General features: G+C 43.1%; 1 protein-coding gene across 2 annotated transcripts in view; it reads right to left on the reverse strand.

Annotated features, from left to right (window-relative positions):
• Window positions 1-5,014: 5,014 nt before the first annotated feature.
• The window catches only part of WRNIP1 (WRN helicase interacting protein 1), a 67,138-nt gene continuing 52,999 nt past the window's right edge, over window positions 5,015-19,153 (reverse strand). Inside the window, exons 5-7 of one of the 2 annotated variants that reach the window (XM_053245452.1) lie at window positions 13,578-13,733; window positions 8,504-8,583; window positions 5,015-5,979 (exon numbers count right to left, since the gene is read on the reverse strand). In XM_053245452.1, the coding sequence (XP_053101427.1) occupies window positions 5,704-5,979; window positions 8,504-8,583; window positions 13,578-13,733 (512 nt within the window). In that variant the 3' untranslated portion in view covers window positions 5,015-5,703. The remainder of the gene's footprint in view (window positions 5,980-8,503; window positions 8,584-13,577; window positions 13,734-19,153) is intronic. The other variant, XR_008306132.1, reaches the window with a different exon arrangement.

Genomic DNA, 19,153 nt, shown 5'->3' on the forward strand with positions numbered 1-19,153 from the left:
AGCCATGTATCTCTCAGCCTAACCTACCTCACAGGGTTGTTGTGAGGATAAAAATAACCATGTATGCCACTCTGAGCTCCTCGGAGGAAGAGCGGAATATAAGTGTAAAATAATTTTTAAAAAACAAAAACAATGAACTGGCCAAAGGGATGGGGGAGAAGGGATGGAGATGAAATGAAGATGCAGCAGGGAGTTGGATCGGTTGTGGGGTGGGTGGGACAGGGAGAACTAGGGGTACAGATGCTTTGCACCATTTCTCTTCCTAAACCCCTAAACCCTATAATAAACCTGATTCTATTTTTGAACTTTAACGTCTCTGTTCAGTTCTTCCCGCATCTGAAGCTTTGAACATATCTATTCTCAAGTGGGCTGCTCCATTCAAGCTCACTAGTTCCCCACACAAGCATAAAATGTAGCCAGGGGTATTTGCCAATTCCCCGGGAGCAGTTCCATTAACAGAATCAACATTAAACACACAACCCTGATATCCTCAGTTTTATTGAGCATGTTATGTGCAGGGGGACCGAGGTAGGGGGCTTCCCTGGGTACAAATGCTTCCCTGCCCAAAAGCACTTCATTTTGAAGCAGTGTGTCATCAGAGATATCTTTATCTGAATTTGGTTTAAAAAAACAACAAAAACTAGATGGAATTTCTATTCTCCGAGTACCCAAGGAATGGATATGAATGTGCTACATTTGGCACTCAGCCCACTCAAGTCAGGCAAAAATTGGGCTTGCTCTGTATGCTTCAGTTTCCATTCATATTGGCCAGTCACACGCGGTTTTCTTTCGGCTCTGAAATACATCCTTGGAGGAATTAAAAGGGGCTAAAAATGAGGCGATGCAAGGTCAAGTTACTAGCAGGGGAATGCTACATACCTGTGTTAAGCCGTGGAGCATGCTCAGTGTGAATGTAATGTTTTCCAGATGCCTAATGGAGCAGGCAGGGTGAGTTGAGTATCCATGAAATTTAGATTAGTAAGCTACCAAACAGCACTATGGTGCCTAAAGGGCAGAGTGAAGAAGACTCTCCTCCTTCCTGAAGATAAGTTTGACCTAAAGAAACACTCACATTTAAATGATCTCATGTTACATGTCCGTCATGAGACCCATTTTGTGGTCCAAAGGTGAGAAATATATATGTAAAAATAAAAAAACCCAAGTATCAGGAAATAAAGGCAACTGGTTTTAAATTTACACAGAATCTTTGTAGCAATATGTTTTTGGTTCCTCAGTGAAGGGACCAAAGACTATATTAAATACACGAGGAACAATATAGAGGCAGTCTCTATACATCCCCCCCCCAATTAGAATAATGCACCTTTCACAGCTCTCTTCAATTTATCTCCAAAAGATACATTAGTACCATGGGAGCTGTGAAAGAGCATATTGAGAAGTTGACGAGACTAGATTTTGCATAAAATGAACTGACAGGTTGGTTTAAGTTTAGAATCTTGGAGCTGCTTCACAATTTACAAGAAATGGTGACAAATTTATTTGCAGATCCACTCAAATGTCTGCTGTCATTTTTTGGAGGAGAGCGGGGGGAGAGAGAGAACACACAACCTTTCAATAGATCCAGGCTGGGGAAAGTATTCCTGCAAATAGTGTGTGAATAAATGGTATAATGTGGCTGGCTATGATACTCCAAGATTCCTGGCTTGTCAACTCTTGGTAGGGGTCCTTCCACTGTGGCTAATCTTAAGTCACCTTCTCTTCAGTAGATGCTAACCTTCTCTGCAGAGGATTGAATTTCTCCCAGCTCCTGGCAGCTTAAGGAAAAACCTGGAGGAACCAATTTTTTTTTTAAAAAAAATAAATAATAATAGGTCTCTTCCAAGCTGAAAAGGCATAACCAAGAGTTCTTAAAATCCATCCTTCAGTGGCCTCTTGATTTTCCAAGGCAACTATTTGTTAAAATATACTCCATCTTTCCATTCTAAGTGACCCTGAATCATTGTAAACACATCCGCCAATAAAACAACATTAAAATTATTTTAAAAACAAAAGTGGTAAAGCAAGAGCTTTAAACCAGTTAGACATAAAGGATACGCAAGGGAGCACTCTTAGCAATTGCAAACACCCACTTGAACGATAGTATCTGAATTGGTTGTTGCAGGGGGAAAGGGAGGTTTGCTGAATCTTTTGTGGCAAGTAGCTCCAAAGGGTGTCACCCCTGAGAAGGCCCTTTCTCACATATTCTTCCCCAAAGAAAAACAGAGATAGCATGTTGTATGCATTCCATTTTACATAGCCCTTGGGTCTGTCTGGGAGAAAGTCAGACATGTCTCTGCTGGTCCACTCCATTTTTCCTTCTAGACTGGGCTTGATGGTTGGGCTTGATGGAAGGGGAGACACTGATAGATAGCAGGGTGTAGCTCCCTACCCTTGCCCCTCAATATTTCCTAGCAGCTACTCATCCATAACAAACTTAAGTGAGAAGACAAATGCAAATGACCATTTCCCCCATTTTGTAAAAATGCTTCACAGTTAGGGCCAAGGTGAATGCCCCAGGTGAATTTTTTCAGCTTCTAAATGGCAGCTTTAGCAAAAATGTTTCATGAAACCTTTCCCCTTTTTATTTATTTAGCCATCTGCTTGTGGTCCTGACAGCAATGGTGATTGCACTTCCCACTGCTGCTGGGTACTATTTCATTTATTTATTTTTGCCCACAAGATGCCTGAGTAAGGGCAGGATATTACTGATTTAGCTTCAGTTTCATTGGCTGACATTGCCATGAACTCCTTTCAGATCAAGAGGTGAGGGGAAAGAAGTATTGCCCTGACTTTGATTTGGCTACATGATCATGTCTGAAGTCAAATCAGTGCCCTTATTCTAGTAGTGTGTGCATGTGTGTGCGCGTGCACACACACACACACACACACACACACACACAGCCTGTGAACAGGGTGGTGAAGCTGTAGGGGCTGCTTCAGCATAGACATAGATGAATCCATGTTGCCTGTTAGTCAATGTTCTGTTGCTTTCAGAGTAATCAGGAGCATCCCCAATGATTTAAATATATTTGTTTTCAAATATAAAAGTATGGAAATAGATTGATTTGGTTTAATATACAGGAACCTGGAACACTGTAAACAGCAGAAGTCGAATAATGAACACTTAGGAGAAAACGGAATACCATCAGCCCCCATGTTAAACAACATTCATTCATGTAAAGGAGAGAGATGAGATTTCTGATTTTCCCTTCTGATAATATAGCATTGTAAATGGGTGGAAGTAAATTGTTCAATTTCTTAGGTGTCTACAGCAGCATTTCCAAAACTTTTGAGAGCAGACACACCTTTAAAAATAAAATTGGAGGCATACTTCACTCATGCCTGAAAGGGCTGACTTTTCAAGTGTACAATAAGAATGACTTGTCCACAGAAATTCCAGTCGCCTTTGTTTCTGCATAAGTCACAATCCTAAGCATGCTTTCTGGAGGGATTCAGTCACACCAGACAGCCTCCATAGATGGACAGATAATTTTGCTGAGTGCTCCAGTGGGAATGATGAATGATTCAGTCCTACTTAATGCAAAGACAAGAGTCCTACCTAACTCACTAGAGGCTGGTTGCAAAGAGGCACTGTTAGAGCAGTGAACCATGCAGAGGCAGCAAGCATGCTCCTTTTGTGAGTGGATGCTTTGGGTTCACAGGGACCATTATAATTAATTTCCTTGTGGGATTCTAGTCTGTTGAAAACCACAGGCTTCTATCCTGAGACCTTCTTCCTCTAGAACAAGGAGTCTTGTTCCTTTGGAGGAAGCTGCTTCCTTCAGATGAAAGAATTCTTAGGAAACGACCCATTGTTTGGGAATTACTGTTCTATAGCACAGAACATTGTCAACAATCTAGCACAACTTGACAGAAATTAAATCCATCATTATTTTTACCTAGTGGAATGATTCCTTAGAAAATATGAGCTATGGAAAGTGAAAGGTCAAGAGATGGTGCTCTTTCTTCTTCAGCTAGAAGTGGGATGTGATGTGGGGAAAAATCTCACTTGAGATCAGTTCAATGAATGGAGGCATTTACACCATTTGCAGGAAGTTCAGAGAAAACCTTTATTTGTTTAACAACATCGGGAGCTCTCTAAAATGGAGACACACCGGAAAAGGAAGCTACAAGGCTAATATAGTAATAGTGATGTCATTAGGCAAACAACCTCAGGAGAGATAGTTTAGTCCAATCACAGAGCATAGCATCAGTGGCCAATCAGAAAACTAGTTCACAGTTTCATTTAATACAGCAACATATTAACTGTGCGCAAAAGGAAGTAACCGTGTGCAAAAGGAATAACCCAAATATGATTATTACATTCATATTGCCACCTGCTGACATACACAGGTCAGAACCAGCCAAACCTGTTTTTCCTTCAGCAGATGCCAGGCATTCATAGTAAGGATTAGGGATGTGCACGAACTGGTTTGGAGGCCATGTTGGAGGCCTCCGAACCGGTTCGGAAACGGACCGGTCTGGCGGTCAGGCACAGGGGGGGGGGTCTACCTTTAAGGGTGGGGGGCGGGTAGAACTTACCCCTCCCGCCGCTCTTCCCCCTCCAGTGCTGCGTTTAAAATTGAAGTTTTCAGGGCGGCAGTGTTCCTCCCTGCCGCCCCTGCCCCCGTCGTTGCCCGGAAGAAGCTGTAATAGAAGCACGCATGGGCGCGTCGCGGTGTGTGCTTGTCGCCGGCGTGTGCGCACATAGCAGCGACAGGCACGCGCACGATGCGCGCATGCGTGCTTCTATTACAGCTTCTTCCGGGCAACAACGGGGGCAGGGGCGGCAGGGAGGAACGCTGCCGCCCCGAAAACTTCAATTTTAAACTCAGCGCCGGAGGGGGAAGAGCGGCGGGAGGGGTAAGTTCTACCCCCCCCACCCTTAAAGGTAGACCCCCCCCCGTGCCGGTCCTGACCCATGCACATCCCTAGTAAGGATGAGCAAGTGGGAAAGAGGAGAACATTTAAAATATTGTTAAGTAGCACAATCAAGATCCTAACAAAACCATACACATGATTTTAAAATCAACTTTTATTTACAAGTTTTATATATCAAAACTCTGATAATGTACTGAATTTCAGTTATATTGTTTTGACTTCCTAAGGTGCAAATGCACTATTTTTCTTACTCATTCCATTTTCACAGATTTTGAGTAATTTAAATTAAAATGTGTTAACCAAGGGCACAATCCAGCCAAAACTATCCAAGGGCACAATCCAGCCAAAACAAGGGCACAATCCAGCCAAAATCCAAGCATTTTAAAATCCCTTTGATTTAAATGGGGGAGTTAAACACATGTTTAAATCAATCCCAGTAAAATAAAAGGAACCTTAAAAGTGTCCAGCTTTGGCTGGAATGTAACTCAAATGTTTTCTTTTGATGATAATGGCTGCTGTCCAACGCAGAAATGCTTATTTAGGTCCCAATGAGTTCAGTTGCTCTTAAGCTCATGTAACTATAAACTGAGTGGCAGCCAATGTTTTTCTGTATACCTTTGCAAAAGACAAAGTGGCTTAACTTCAGCTCCACAGACTTCAATAATTAACAAATAATCAATATATGGGTAAAAAGGGATAGAGGCATGCCACTATGAGCAAATTCACTTAACGTCATAAAACATGGTAGCTTTAAAACAGAATTAAAATGGTAAGAAAATTACAAAGTTCACCAGGGGAAAATAAGAAACAGTCATAGGCAGTTCATCACATTCTTCTTTCCATAAAAAAATTGATCCCTTTCAGCTCTTCAGGCAAGTATTCCTGCTCTACAGGTTCCTTATAAATCGGGTTATATTTATAACCTTTAGCATAGCCTAGGTCTTTCATGAGCCTGGTTGGTGCATTTCTTAAGTGCAGAGGAACCGGTGGAAGTGGTCCTTGATGATTTCTCAGGCATGCCTTGACCTTGCTATAAGCACTGTACACTTCTATGGACTTTGGTGCTCTGGCAAAATAGAGGACACATTGGGCTAGTAGGACCTGTTCAATGAAAGGAAACCCAACAGAAGTTAGGACTAAAGGACTTTCAGGAGGCTCCTGTGACCATCACCAAAGCCAAACCTATGCATGGTCTGGGCCTCCTCCCCTGTAGGCTCTTGCTGCTTCCGTGACACTTAATATCTCCGCAACTGGCTTTGAGCAGCTGCTCATGATTATTCCAGGGGGGATGCAGAGTCAAGTGGCTAACAACTTAGAGACAATGCATGCAGTGAATGTCCTTGGTCTATAGTTTCACCATTTTATGGGGTACAGCTGACAATTGGTCATGAGAAAACTGATATCAAGACGGTGAGCTCTTCAGATAAATTTAAAATGGCACTAAATGCAGACTCAGAGCTAAAAGATGTGAACAAAAGAGTCATAAGGTACAGCTGGGGTGTGTCATTTCAGAGCGAGTGAGACTGGACATTTTGATCATATTACGCCAGTGCTTCATCAGCTGCACTGGCTCCCAGTCTGTTTCCGGGCCCAATTCAAAGTGCTGGTATTAACCTCTGAAGCCCTAAATGGCTTGGCACTGGGTTATCTGGGAAAGCACCTTGTCCCATAAGTCCTGACTCAGACCTTAAGATATTCTTCAGAGACCCTGCTCTGAGTGCCCCTGACAAACAAGGTGAGGCCAGTGGCTACTAGGGAAAGGGCCTTTTTAGTGGTTGCACCCCATTTTATGAAACAGCCTCCCCAGTGAGGTTCACCTGGCATCATCACTTTGTTCTTTTAGACACCATATAAAGACCTTTCTGTGCACTCAGGCTTTTTAAATTTGATTTTTTAAATTGACTTACAAAAACAAATTTTAAAATATTTTATTATGGGGTGTGTGTGTGTTGTTATTTGATGTCTTTTATGTGTTTTTGTTGGATGTTTTAATGTTGTGTTGTGAACTGCCCAGAAAACAATTTGTTAAGGGGTGGCTAATAAAGTGCATTAATTATCATTATTAGTGAGACAAATCACATTTCAATACTTTTCAGACATATAAAACAAATCCCTAGACTAGGACCCCTCCTCCCAACTAATTACTTATATATTAGACTTAAACATGCAGTTCTTTCCCATATCCTAGTCTGGAATAGTCCCAGCAAAAGCTGCAACATTTTATTAGACTGACCACACTGTTTCTGAGACAACAGTAGCCTTTGAAATGATTGATAATAATTATAATCAATAAGCTGGTCTTGTTGTGACAAACATGGATTGCCCCCTTTGTTAATCAGGGTCCACCCTGGTTGCATTTGAAGGGGAGACTACATGTGTGAGCACTGTAAGATATTCCCCCTAGGGGATGGGGCCGCTCTGGGAAGAGCACCTGCATGCTTGCATGCAGAAGGTCCCAAGTTCTCTCTCTGGCATCTCCAAGACAGGGCTGAGACAGACTCCTGCCTGCAACACTGGAGACGCCGCTACCAGTCTGTGTAGACAACAGAGAGCTAGATGGACCAATGGTCTGACTTGGGTATAAGGCAGCTTCCTATATTCCTATAATAAATAGTGGAAGACTCCCCAAGTTGATGCATAATTGGCATCAGCATAAAGAGCTATTTTCCCCTCCCAAAACTATTATCAGGAAATAGCTCAGTCTATTCTAAGCCTCTGAGAGTTTCCACACTCTCTCCCATATGCTTACCTGGCTGCTGCTCTAGTGGCAAAAGGAGGGAGAAAAGAGATGAAGGTTTCTGCCATGCCTGGACTCTAATATAGAAGTGACCCAGATATCAGTAGCTTTGGGAAACATAGCTTAGTAAGAGAGACCTCCCCGCATATCTCTTCTGCAGCTGCCAGAGCAATTGCCAGCTAAGTGGGTGGGAGGGGATTCAGAGGCTGACTTGTGGAAGGAGTTGAGTTCTTCTCTAGTTTTGAATTGAAATAAAATCTGTGCCCGAGAAGAACTCAGGGGTGGTGGAGGTCACAATACTCTGCTCTTATTTAAGGTAAGCATTACCATTTGCCAAGATTTGTATCCTATGCCAAGGAAGCACTAACTTTAGCAGTTTCTCTAATTATACCAGTAATAAAATGTTTTGCCCTACATGAGGAGAAAGGGAGTTCTATGTGAGGAGAGAAAGGTCTAGTCAAAAGAAAGCAAGAGTAAAGAGAAAGTAAACATTAATGGTTAAATTGTTTACAAGTGAATTAATAACTACTAGCTTAACCCGTGCAGAGCATCTGCATGCTAATACTTGTTCGCCCTCCTCACCTCAGAGATCTCTCCACCTTCACCTGAACTGCACGCCTGCTCCTCCTCCATCCCCCTCACCTCTTTTGGTCACTCCTTCATCCCTTTACTCTATCCCCCTCACCCCTCTTGGTCGCAGCTGCAGTGTTGCTGGCACCAACCGGACAAGCTGCAGCACCCTATCCCCAGAGACCTCCCCACCCACACCTGAGGCCCGCTCCTGCCCAATCGCCACGGTGCTTCTGCTCACGAACTCTCATGAGAGCTGCCACACACAGGATTAGCCACAGGTATGCCTTAGAGAATTATATAGATAGAAGATTTTACCTCACACTCCGGCATTCCAATAAAGTGGCAGCCTTGATAAGCAGCCACTGCTTGTGATAATGCCAAGGGATCAGCCAATCCTATAAACAGAGAACACAAGGGTACATTAAAAGCAGAAATGTACTCAAACCAGTGTCTGCTTTATATATCTCACATAAGGTCTCACATAATTCAAGTATTAAATGAAGGGTCCGTTTTATGTATCAGACATTGCACCAAATGGAGAGCAATCTCAGCCAACACCTAAGAACAGCCTGGTTGGATCAGACCCAAGGCCCATCTAGTCCAGCATCCTGTTTCACACAGTGGCTCACCAGATGCCGCAGGAAGCCTACAGGCAGGAGTTGAGGTCAAGCCCTCTCTCCTGCTGTTACTCCACTGCAACTGGTACTCAGAGGCATCCTGTCTAGGAGGCAAGAGGTGGCCTATAGCCCTCCGACTAGTAGCCGTTGATAGACCTCTCCTCCATGAAGTTATCCAAACCCCTCTTAAAGCCATCCAGGTTGTTGGCTGTCACCATATCTTGTGGCAGAGAATTCCACAAGTTGATTATGCATTGTGTGAAAAAATACTTCCGTTTGCTGGTCCTAAATTTCCTGGCAATCAATTTCATGGGATGACTCCTGGTTCTAGTGTTATGTGAAAGGGAGAAGAATTTCTCTCTATCCACTTTCTCCACACCATGCATGATTTGATAGACCTCTATCATGTCTCCCTGCAGTCATCTTTTTTCTAAACTAAATAGCTCCGGGTGTTGCAGCCTTGCCTCATAAGAAAGGTGCATTAGGCCCCTGATCATCTTGGTTGCCCTCTTCTGCACCTTTTCCAGTTCTACAACGTCCTTTTTTAGATGTGGTGACCAGAATTGTGCACAGTACTCCAGGTGTGGGCGCACCATCATTTTGTAGAAGGGCATTATAATATTAGCCATTTTATTTTCAATCCCCTTCCTAATGATCCCTAGCATGGAATTGGCCTTTTACACAGCTACCGCACATTGAGTCAACACTTTCAACGAGCTGTCCACCACAACCCCAGGATACCTCTCCTGGTCAGTCACCGACAGCTCAGATCCCATCAGCGTGTACTTGAAGTTGGGGTTTTTCGTCCTAATGTGCATCACTTTACACTTGCCAACATTGAACCTCATTTGCCATTTTGTCACCCACTCACCCAGTCTGGAGAGATCCTTTTGGAGCTCCTCACAATCCATTTTGGATTTCACTACCCTAAAGAGTTTGGTATCATCTGCAAGTTTGGCCTCCTCACTGCTTAGCCCTACTTTTAGATCATTTATAAATAAATTAAAAAGCACCGGTCCAGGTACAGATCCTTGGGGGACCCCACTTCTTGCTTCCCTCCATTGTGAAAACTCTCCATTTATCCCTACCCTCTATTTCCCGTCCTTCAACCAGTTAGCAATCCACACATGTACTTGTCACCTTATTCCATGACTGCTAAGTTTTCTCAGGAGTCTTTGATGAGGAACTCTGTCGAAAGCTTTTTGGAAGTCCAGGTATACTACGCCAACTGGATCACCCTGATCCACACACTTGTTGGTGATTCTCTCCCCGCACGTATGCTGAATTTGATCGCAATATGGTCACTAAAGGATTGATGACACTGACATAATGCACCAGGTCCTGGGTGCCACTCAGGATTAAGTCCAAGATTGCCTTCTCTCTGGTTGGTTCCAAGACCAACTGTTCTAGGGCACAGTCATTCAGCGTATCTAGAAATTTGACCTTTTTGTTATTACTCGACTGAATTTACCCAGTCTATGTGTGGGTAATTGAAGTCACCCATTATTACTGCTCTGTCTCTCCTTGAAGCCTCTCTGATTTCCTCCTGCAACTCCCAGTCACTGTCAGCGTTTTGATCCGGAGGGCGATAGCATGTCCCCAGTAGCACATTTCCTTTCAGGCCTTGTATTGTCACCCACAGGGTTTCTGTGGACTCAGGTCCACTTAGGTTTTCTAGCTTGTTAGATTCTATCCCTTCTTTAACATACAGTGCTACTCCACCTCCAAGGCACCCCTCCCTGTCCTTTCCATAGAGTTTATATCCAGGGATAACAGTGTCCCACTGGTTCTCACTGTTCCACCATGTTTCTGTTATGCCCACTATGTCTATTTCTGTGTTAGCAACCAAGCACTCCAGCTCCATCCATCTTGGCTCGGAGGCTTCTGGCATTGGCATATAAGCACCTATTCACGGAATCTCTTTCCTGGTGTATGCTATCTTTCTTTTGACTCTTTGACCAGCTGGCACAGCCTTCTGTCTGCTCTTTAGGTGGTTCTACTCTGTCCCCTTCTCTTTTATCTGAATCCTTTGCACTCTCGCACTTTAAAGGATGGCATTTGCCGAACCAGATACTGCCCAGCTCCTGTCGGCTATTCCCCAGGCGTCATTTTAAAAGCTGTTCTGCAACCTTTTTGATTTTAAGTGCCAGCACTCTGGTTCCATCTTGGTTCAAGTACAGCCTGTCCCTTTTGTACAGGCCTTGCTTGCCCCAAAATGTATCCCAGTGCCTAACAAATCTAAACCCCTCCTCCCGGCACCAATGTCTCATCCACGCATTGAAACCCCTCAGCTCTGCCTTTCTCACTGTGCCTGTGCATGGAACAGGTAGCATTTCTGAGAACTCTACCTTGGGGGTCCTGGACTTCCACACATATTGAGGTGGTGTGCCCCAAATCTTGTGAAGCCCAGTTAACAGAGGCTGGTTCAGCTACAGCTAAACGACTGCAGCTATATAGACCACTGCCAAGCTAACAAGTCAACCCTTTGAACTTCAGTTGTCCTAGTGGTTTAATATTTGAGCTCTCTGTAGTTTGTAATAGCAATTTTAATTTTGGCATGACCAAATTCTACCTGAGATAGGTCCAGCATAATTTTGAGAGCCATCTGTCAGTCAAACACATGTTTGACTGACAAATATTTGACTGTACCAGCTATTGGTTCTTATTCAATAGCTGGTACAGAAGCAAGCACACCCCAAGTTTCTATGGACCAAATCTCTCTCTCACTAAGTTTGTTATTGAACAGTTGCAAGGCCGCTGCATGCACTTGGTTAACATGGCCCCAAATGATTCTTGAATTAGCTTTATGTGGAACTGATCCAGGGCAATACTTACTATGTAAAAATACAAAGGAGGAAAATGAGGCGTAACGCAATGGATTCAAAAATATTAAGAAATCACAAGCGAATCCCCAAACAAACAAAAATCCCTAAAAAATACTGAGAAAAATACAGTGTGTATATTACAAAGCTTAAAGAAATACAACAGAGTGAAGAATTGTTTAATTCTGTGCTCATTTATATTGCTTTTGGCTTTTTTTGTTTGCTTTTAAAGAAAGTTTGCATCATCTTTTGGATAACTGTCTCTCTCTCTCCAGCTGATACTTTGGGACATGTGCTTCTTGACCATGTCGTCTTAGGTTACTTTGGATTGGGTTTACATGCAGTATTGTAATGGATCATTTTAATTAATTGTTCTTTTTAATTCTGTACTTTTTTGTATTGCTTTATAATATTATTAGTGTTTTCAGGCCCGTTAAATAACGGGCGCTAGTAAGTGCTCCGGGCCCACCCCCACTCCCTCTTGCCCTCCACCCTGGCCAGAAGACTCTTCTACCTTTTATTCGCTCCCTGCGGCGGGCCCTGGCTTTCCCCGCGGCAGGGTCGGTTCTGCCGCAGCCGCCTCTGCCCTCCCTGGTCCCCGCTTCTCCTTCGTTCCGGGAGACCCCGGCCCCCTGAGTGCGGCCGCCAGCGGGCCCAGTCCTTTCCTGTCTGTCCTGTCGCCCCGCCCTGGCCCCCGCTCCCGCTTGCCGAGGCGGCGGCAAAGCCGCCGCCTTGGCCGCACTTCCGCGGCAGCGGCCACTGCCATGGGGCCAGTCGCCCCGCTGCCGCCTCACCAGCACTCCCGCCGCCAGTTGCCCCATGGCGGCCACCGCCACCTTTGGCCGTGGTCGCGGCTCCGCCGCCGCCGCCTCGCCCACACTCTCCTCCCGGCGTGGGCGGCGGCCACTTCTCCTTCTCCCGGCCCCAACATGGCCGCTGGGTGCTGGCGTTCGCGGCTGCCTTGCTCTGTTCTGGGCATGCGCTTCGCGCATGCCCAGAACAGGCAGGCACAAACGCACACTTGGTGTCCGTCCACGGACGGACACCAAGCGTTTTATTAGAGAGGATTATACTTTTCTTAATTATTCTATGTAAAAAGTACAAACAGGTTATTTTGTAATAGGTTACAGACAACCAATGAATAAATGCATATAAAATGGGGTATCATTTGTTAGAGTAATACACAGATTGGTACTTAGTGATGAACAACACTCTTAAGAACTGATCTATTCTCTAGAAACTGTTTTTGAGCACTAAAAACCATCAGTGGTTACTAGTCATGATGCATATCCAGAATCAAAGGCGGTCTGCTTCTGGATACCATTGCAGAGGAGAAATGGCAGGCGAGCAAGATGCCTTCATCTCCTGTTTGTGGGAGTCCCAGAAGTATCTCACAAACAGGAGATGAAGGCATCTTGCTCACCTGCCATTTCTCCTCTGCAATGGTATCCAGAAGCAAACCGCCTTTAATTCTGGATATGCATCATGACTAGCAACCACTGATGGTTTTTAGTGCTCAAAAACAGTATCTGTTGCCCCCTGCTGGAAACAAGATGCTAGTCTAGACAGGTACATAGGAAGACCATAGGTCCATCTAGTTCAGTACTGGAGATGCCAGGGAGGGAACTTGGAACCTTATGCTCTTCCCAGAGCAGCTCCATCCCCTTACAGTGCTCACACATTGTCTCCCATTAATATGCAACCAGGGCAGACCCTGCTTAGCTAAGGGGACAAGTCATGCTTCCTACCACAAGACCAGCTCTCCTCTCCTTTAGATTGATTAGTTCTTGACCTGCTTGATTAGGTCAAGAAGGGCCCTTCTTATGTTCGTGTATAAGACTGGCATAGCATTAATTTAAAATCAAATGAAAAAGCACAAAGGAGGGTTTGCATTTCATTCATTCATTAATTCATTTAATTGATTGAATTGATTTTTATATCGTTACTCACCTATATCTTCACTTGCAAACCTTACCAATCTTCTTGCCACATACAGTGGATCCTCACCACCTTCAAGCATTCGGGCAAGCCAGTAAAGGGAAGCATTTTCATCAGAGCCTCGCATAGATTTATGGAGTGCAGAGATGCAATTATAATGCTCTTCACCTATTTAGAAGCAGATAACATGACAGGTGTTAGCCATAACATGCTGGGTCATCCAGCACAATCATCGGTATGTAATTGCTACAAGAAGTGGTGATGGCCACTAGTTTAGCCCTATAAAAAGGATTATATGAAAACTTGAGACAAACTGCCATGAGAGATGCACGCAGATTTTATGTTCAGAGGCAATATATTTCCAATTACCAGATACTCAGGCTGAGCAATAAGGGATGGTCACCACTTTAATGTCCTGCTTACAAGTTCCTAAAGATATCTGGCTGACAATTCTTAGAGATAGAATGCTGGACAAGAAACTCTTGGTCCAATACAGCAAAGGAACTTATTAGGGCATATACATCCTCACAGATCTTAGTGGTGCTTGCAGACCTAGATGCTTAGGACTACAATTCCCATCATTCCCAGCCTTTGGCCACTGAGGCTGGAGATGCTGGGAGTTATAGACCAACATCATCCAGGGACCCAAGGTTGGAAACCACTGATTGGGGACCCAAGGTTGGTAACTAAATTTCATTCAGTTGCACATCTTTATGCTAATATAAACAAACTGGACCATGAAAAGTAACAGTACAAATGTGACTGCTGTGCATTGGTACTCGCTCGGCCCAAAACTGTTTCCTGGTGTGATGAACAAGATCAAGACCATTATTCTAAAGACATAACAATAAAAGGCCTGCAGAGAGCCATCACAATCGTCATCTCTGAAATTAAAGCAGAACTTTACTATCTCGATTAATGAAGGGATGAGCCTGCATCCCTGTTTCATGCACTTCTCCTCGAGTTATTCTGTCCAGATCTCACAAGGGTGGTCTCTTCTGGAGCGCACAAGGCCAGCAGACAGCTATTTTTAATAGCGCTCCACACAAAGAGCCCACTGGTATGCCAACATGATCAGGCCAATATAAACAGCATGTCTGTGCTCTGTCACAGCATTCAGGCTTTCAACTTGAGCTGGCGGCAATAAACCAAGCAGCTGGGAGTCTCGTCACACTCTCAGGAATGGCGTCGCCTGGTCTCTTAAAACCAAGATGGCCTTTAAATATTTGAAAAGGCAAGTGCAGCCTCTCTTTTTCGGCTGGTCTTCTTTCATGCAGTAAGTTGCGAGGCTTCTTGGCAGTATTAGAGGGGAAAGGGCAGGAAAAGGCCATGGTAAGAATGATGATCACAATATTACAAAGGATACGCACTGTATAGCAACAGTGGAGCACGAAGAAGAAAGGCTCTTTCTTTTCCTTGAAAATATTTCCATGTAAGAAGATCTGGAGATAAAAAAGCTTTGGATAGAGCAATTTTTAAAAATGCTTTCATGCATTCGAGGAAATAGGATGGAGCCTATGAAAGCTTAATTTAAGCTCTGAACTAAAGCGTTTCCAAGGTTTCTAAAGAGTTTCCACAAAACTCAGTGCATCTCCTTAGCACTAAAGGTGAACATGGCTCCTAGCCTATATTTTTTCCTTAGTTTATGCTGCACGAGAATATCCCATATTCAAATTCAGGCTCCAGCAATGTCAGACTTGTCAACAATGTCAAACTAAATTATGGAACTTTTTTTTATAGGACCATCTAGACATAGGCAGGAACCATTTTAGTGTATGGTTAATCTTTCTGGGCTATGTCAAAATATATTACTATCTTAGGGTTGCAAGTAGCTGAATATTTTAGTTATCTGTAATTAACTTAGTTTCCATTTCCTTTCCATTAGCTGGCTAAGGTGCACATACTCCAATTACCGGTTAGTTTGCACAACCTTTCTGGATTCTTTTGAAATTCTCACCCTCCAGTATTTTAAAAAAACAAAAACAAACCAATCTTGCTCTATAGACTGGACACTTATGGAAACTGAAAAGAATAAGTAATAGGACCATGCTTATCTTGTAAACCACCCTGAGCAGTATTGTATTAGAGGAGCAGGATATAAATATTTGAAATAAAAATCAATATAAGAGACTTCCTTTTGCTTCTCTGGTTTCTAATGCTTTTGCACTTTCACTCAAACACGTTTGTCACTGCAAGGGGTAGAAAGGTTGGGCAGCATTCTGCCCTTGTGTTAGAACATTTTGCACACACAACCATTTTTACCAATCCCCTCCTTGCTTCTGCTGCCCCCTATATATGTCCCTGAAGTCCCTCAGCTCTCAAGGACATATTTTTTGAGTAGCTTTGGGGACAGCAAAGGAAAGTGGAGGATTGGCAAAAACCAGTACATGTGCAAAATGTTCTAATGCAAGGGCAGCAGTAGTCTGGATGCTGTCCGTTATTTTTAAAAGGCCCTTGCGGTGGTGGTGATACTTTCATGTTCCTAAATGCAGTGGCCACATAACATCTAAAAAGCAAAGCTATATTAAAGCCTAGCTAGCAAGTTTGAAGATGATCAACATTCATTATCCATAATGTGGTGGTGAAGGCAATTACTACCAAAAAAACCATGTGAGGTTTGCTACATCTATCTACACTGTTGTACTGGTTGTGTGTTTTTGTCTTTGGAAGTTTGGTTGCATAGGGTAGCTGTCACCAACAGTAGATTGATTCTATGCGGTAACAGCTGAAGCCAATTATGGGTGAAATCTATTAGGATGAGGTAAAAAAAAGGGAGCAGAAAGTTAAGAAAGTGCTGCTTCTTCAGCTTCTTCATTATTCTTAACTGGAATAATAGCAGGTGAAGTAATGCAACACTTATTAACTAACAAACAGCTTCCAGTTGAACAGAAAGGAAATTGCCCAAACACCAGAGGCACAAAAGACCAGCTGCTGATTGACAAAATGATTTTAGAAAACTGCAAGAGAAGAAAAACCAATCTAAGTGTTGCATGGATTGACTACAAGGAAGCCTTCGACTCATTGCCTCACACATGGATACTAAAATGTTTAGAAACAACTGGTGTCAGCAAAAACATTCAGATATTTATTTAAAAAGCAATGAGCATGCGGAGTACACAGTTAACAATCAATGGCAAGACACTTGGACAGGTTAGCATTAGAAGAGGTATTTCCCAAGGGAACTCACTATCCCTCTGTTGTTTGTAATCACCATGACCCCACTTTCACAAATACTAACAAAACAGGCCTCGCATACCAAACATCTAAAACATCAAGTAAAATCAACCATCTGCTGTACATGGACGATCTGAAGTTGTATGGAAAGTCCCAGTCAGAAATCGAATCACTGCTAAACACTGTCCGTATATTCAGTAGCAATATAGCAATGGAGTTTGGACTAGACAAGTGTGCTGCATTAATAATGAACAGAGGGAAAATAAGAAAAACAGGAGGAATAGAACTGCCCAATGGAAGCAACGTCAAGAACCTGGAAGAGAAAAAACATTACAAATACTTGGGCATTCTCCAGGCTGATAACATTGCACATACTTGGGCATTCTCCAGGCTGATAACATTGCACACACTGAAGTTAAAAGAAAAATTGGAAGTGAATACATCAGGAGAGTTAGAAAAATCCTCAAGTCCAAACTCACTGGCGGGAACACCATACAAGCCATAAACACCTGGGCTATACCTGTTATTAGATACACTGCAGGAATAATAGACTGGACCCAGGAAGAGCTAGAGACGCTAGATCGTAAGACCAGGAAAATAATGACCATCAATCATGCTCTGCACCTCCGCAGTGATGTCGATAGGCTATACCTCCCTTGCAGCTCAGGTGGAAGAGGAATGCTGCAAGTCCATCAAACAGTAGAGGAGGAGAAATGAGGCCTTGAAGAATATATCAAGGACAGTGAAGAAGATGCACTTCAAATGGTCAATAACGAGAAACTATTCAACACCAATGAAAGAAAGCAGGCCTACAAGAAAGAACAAGTCAAGAACCGAGCAGAAAAATGGAGAAATAAGCCCCTGCATGGTCAATATTTGCACAATATAAGTGGGAAATCAGACATCAGAAAGACCTGGCAATGGCTTAAGAATGGCTACTGATGGTTTCATACTGGCTGCACAAGAACAGGCACTAAGAACAAATGCAATAAGAGCAAAAGTAGAAGTCAACAACAAACAGCAAGTGCCGCCTTTGTAAAGAAGCAGATGAAACTGTGGACCATCTAATCAGCTGTTGTAAAAGGATCGCACAGACTGACTACAAACAAAGGCATGACAAAGTAGCAGGGATGATACGCTGGAACATCTGCAAAAAATACAAGCTACCTGTAGCCAAACATTGGTGGGACCATCAAATTGAAAAAGTGGTAGAAAATGAAGATGCTAAAATATTATGGGACTTCCGACTACAAACAGACAAACATCTGCCACACAATACACCAGCTATAACTGTAGTTGAGAAGAAAGAAAAACAAGTTAAAATAATCAACATAGCAATACCAGAGGATAGCAGAATAGAAGAAAAAGAAATAGAAAAAATCACCAAATACAAAGATCTACAAACTGAAATTGAAAGGCTGTGTCAGAAAAAGACCCAAATCATCCCGGTCATAATTGGTGCCCTAGGTGCAATTCCAAAACAACTTGAAGGGCACCTCAACACCATAGGAGCCACAGAAATCACCATCAGCCAATTACAAAAATCAACTTTACTGGGAACAGCGACATATTTCTGCGACAATATCTATAATAACAGCAACAACATTGATAATAAAATTCAGCCATCCCAGGTCCTTGGGAAGGACTCGGTGTCTGGATAAAACAAACCAGTCAATAACACCTGTCTGACTGTGTAAATAAATAAATAAATAAATAAATAAATATAACCACCTTGTACGAGCTGCCGTGAACCAAGTCAGACCTTTGGTCCATCTAGCCAAATACCATCTGTTCCAGTTGGCAGAGTCTCTCCAATGCAAAACTCAGGGATAATTCTCAACCCTCCTGTCCCAAATCCTTTATATCTGATCATGCCGGGGATTGAATCTGGGACCTGCAGTCAGGTCAAGTGTTCTACCATGGACCTATGTCTATGGTATCTCCTCTGCCATATTGCTGAATACTGGACACTGTAAATAAGTAAGTCTTTTCTGAGATTTCCCATGTAACCTGAGCACACTGATGATGTGAAAGTGTGCTGGTACAAATAATCAGGGTAACAGTTTGTGTCTGTGTGTAAATATAAAACACGCATAGGACTGGGGCATAATGGGGTATTAGACACTGGGAAATGAGGTCTAACACTATATTATCTTAGCATCACTGGCTAGATTTAATAAAGTTGTACTGAGCTGCTTATGAAGGATAGAAATGGATAAATAATAATTACCAAGACTTCATACCAATGTGTTTGGGTTAAGAGGGGAGCACTATTCTTGCACTGCAATGTTCCCTTCGTTGTTAGAGTTGTCTTTTTCAAGAATTTAGAAAAGAACTGCACACAAATCTCTCATCAAAGGATTTACATTACGTTGTTAGAGATAATCCAACATATTTACCAGCTGAGAAATGGA

This window comes from Hemicordylus capensis, chromosome 4 (assembly GCF_027244095.1).
Source record: "Hemicordylus capensis ecotype Gifberg chromosome 4, rHemCap1.1.pri, whole genome shotgun sequence".
Classification (NCBI taxonomy): Eukaryota; Metazoa; Chordata; class Lepidosauria; order Squamata; family Cordylidae; genus Hemicordylus; species Hemicordylus capensis.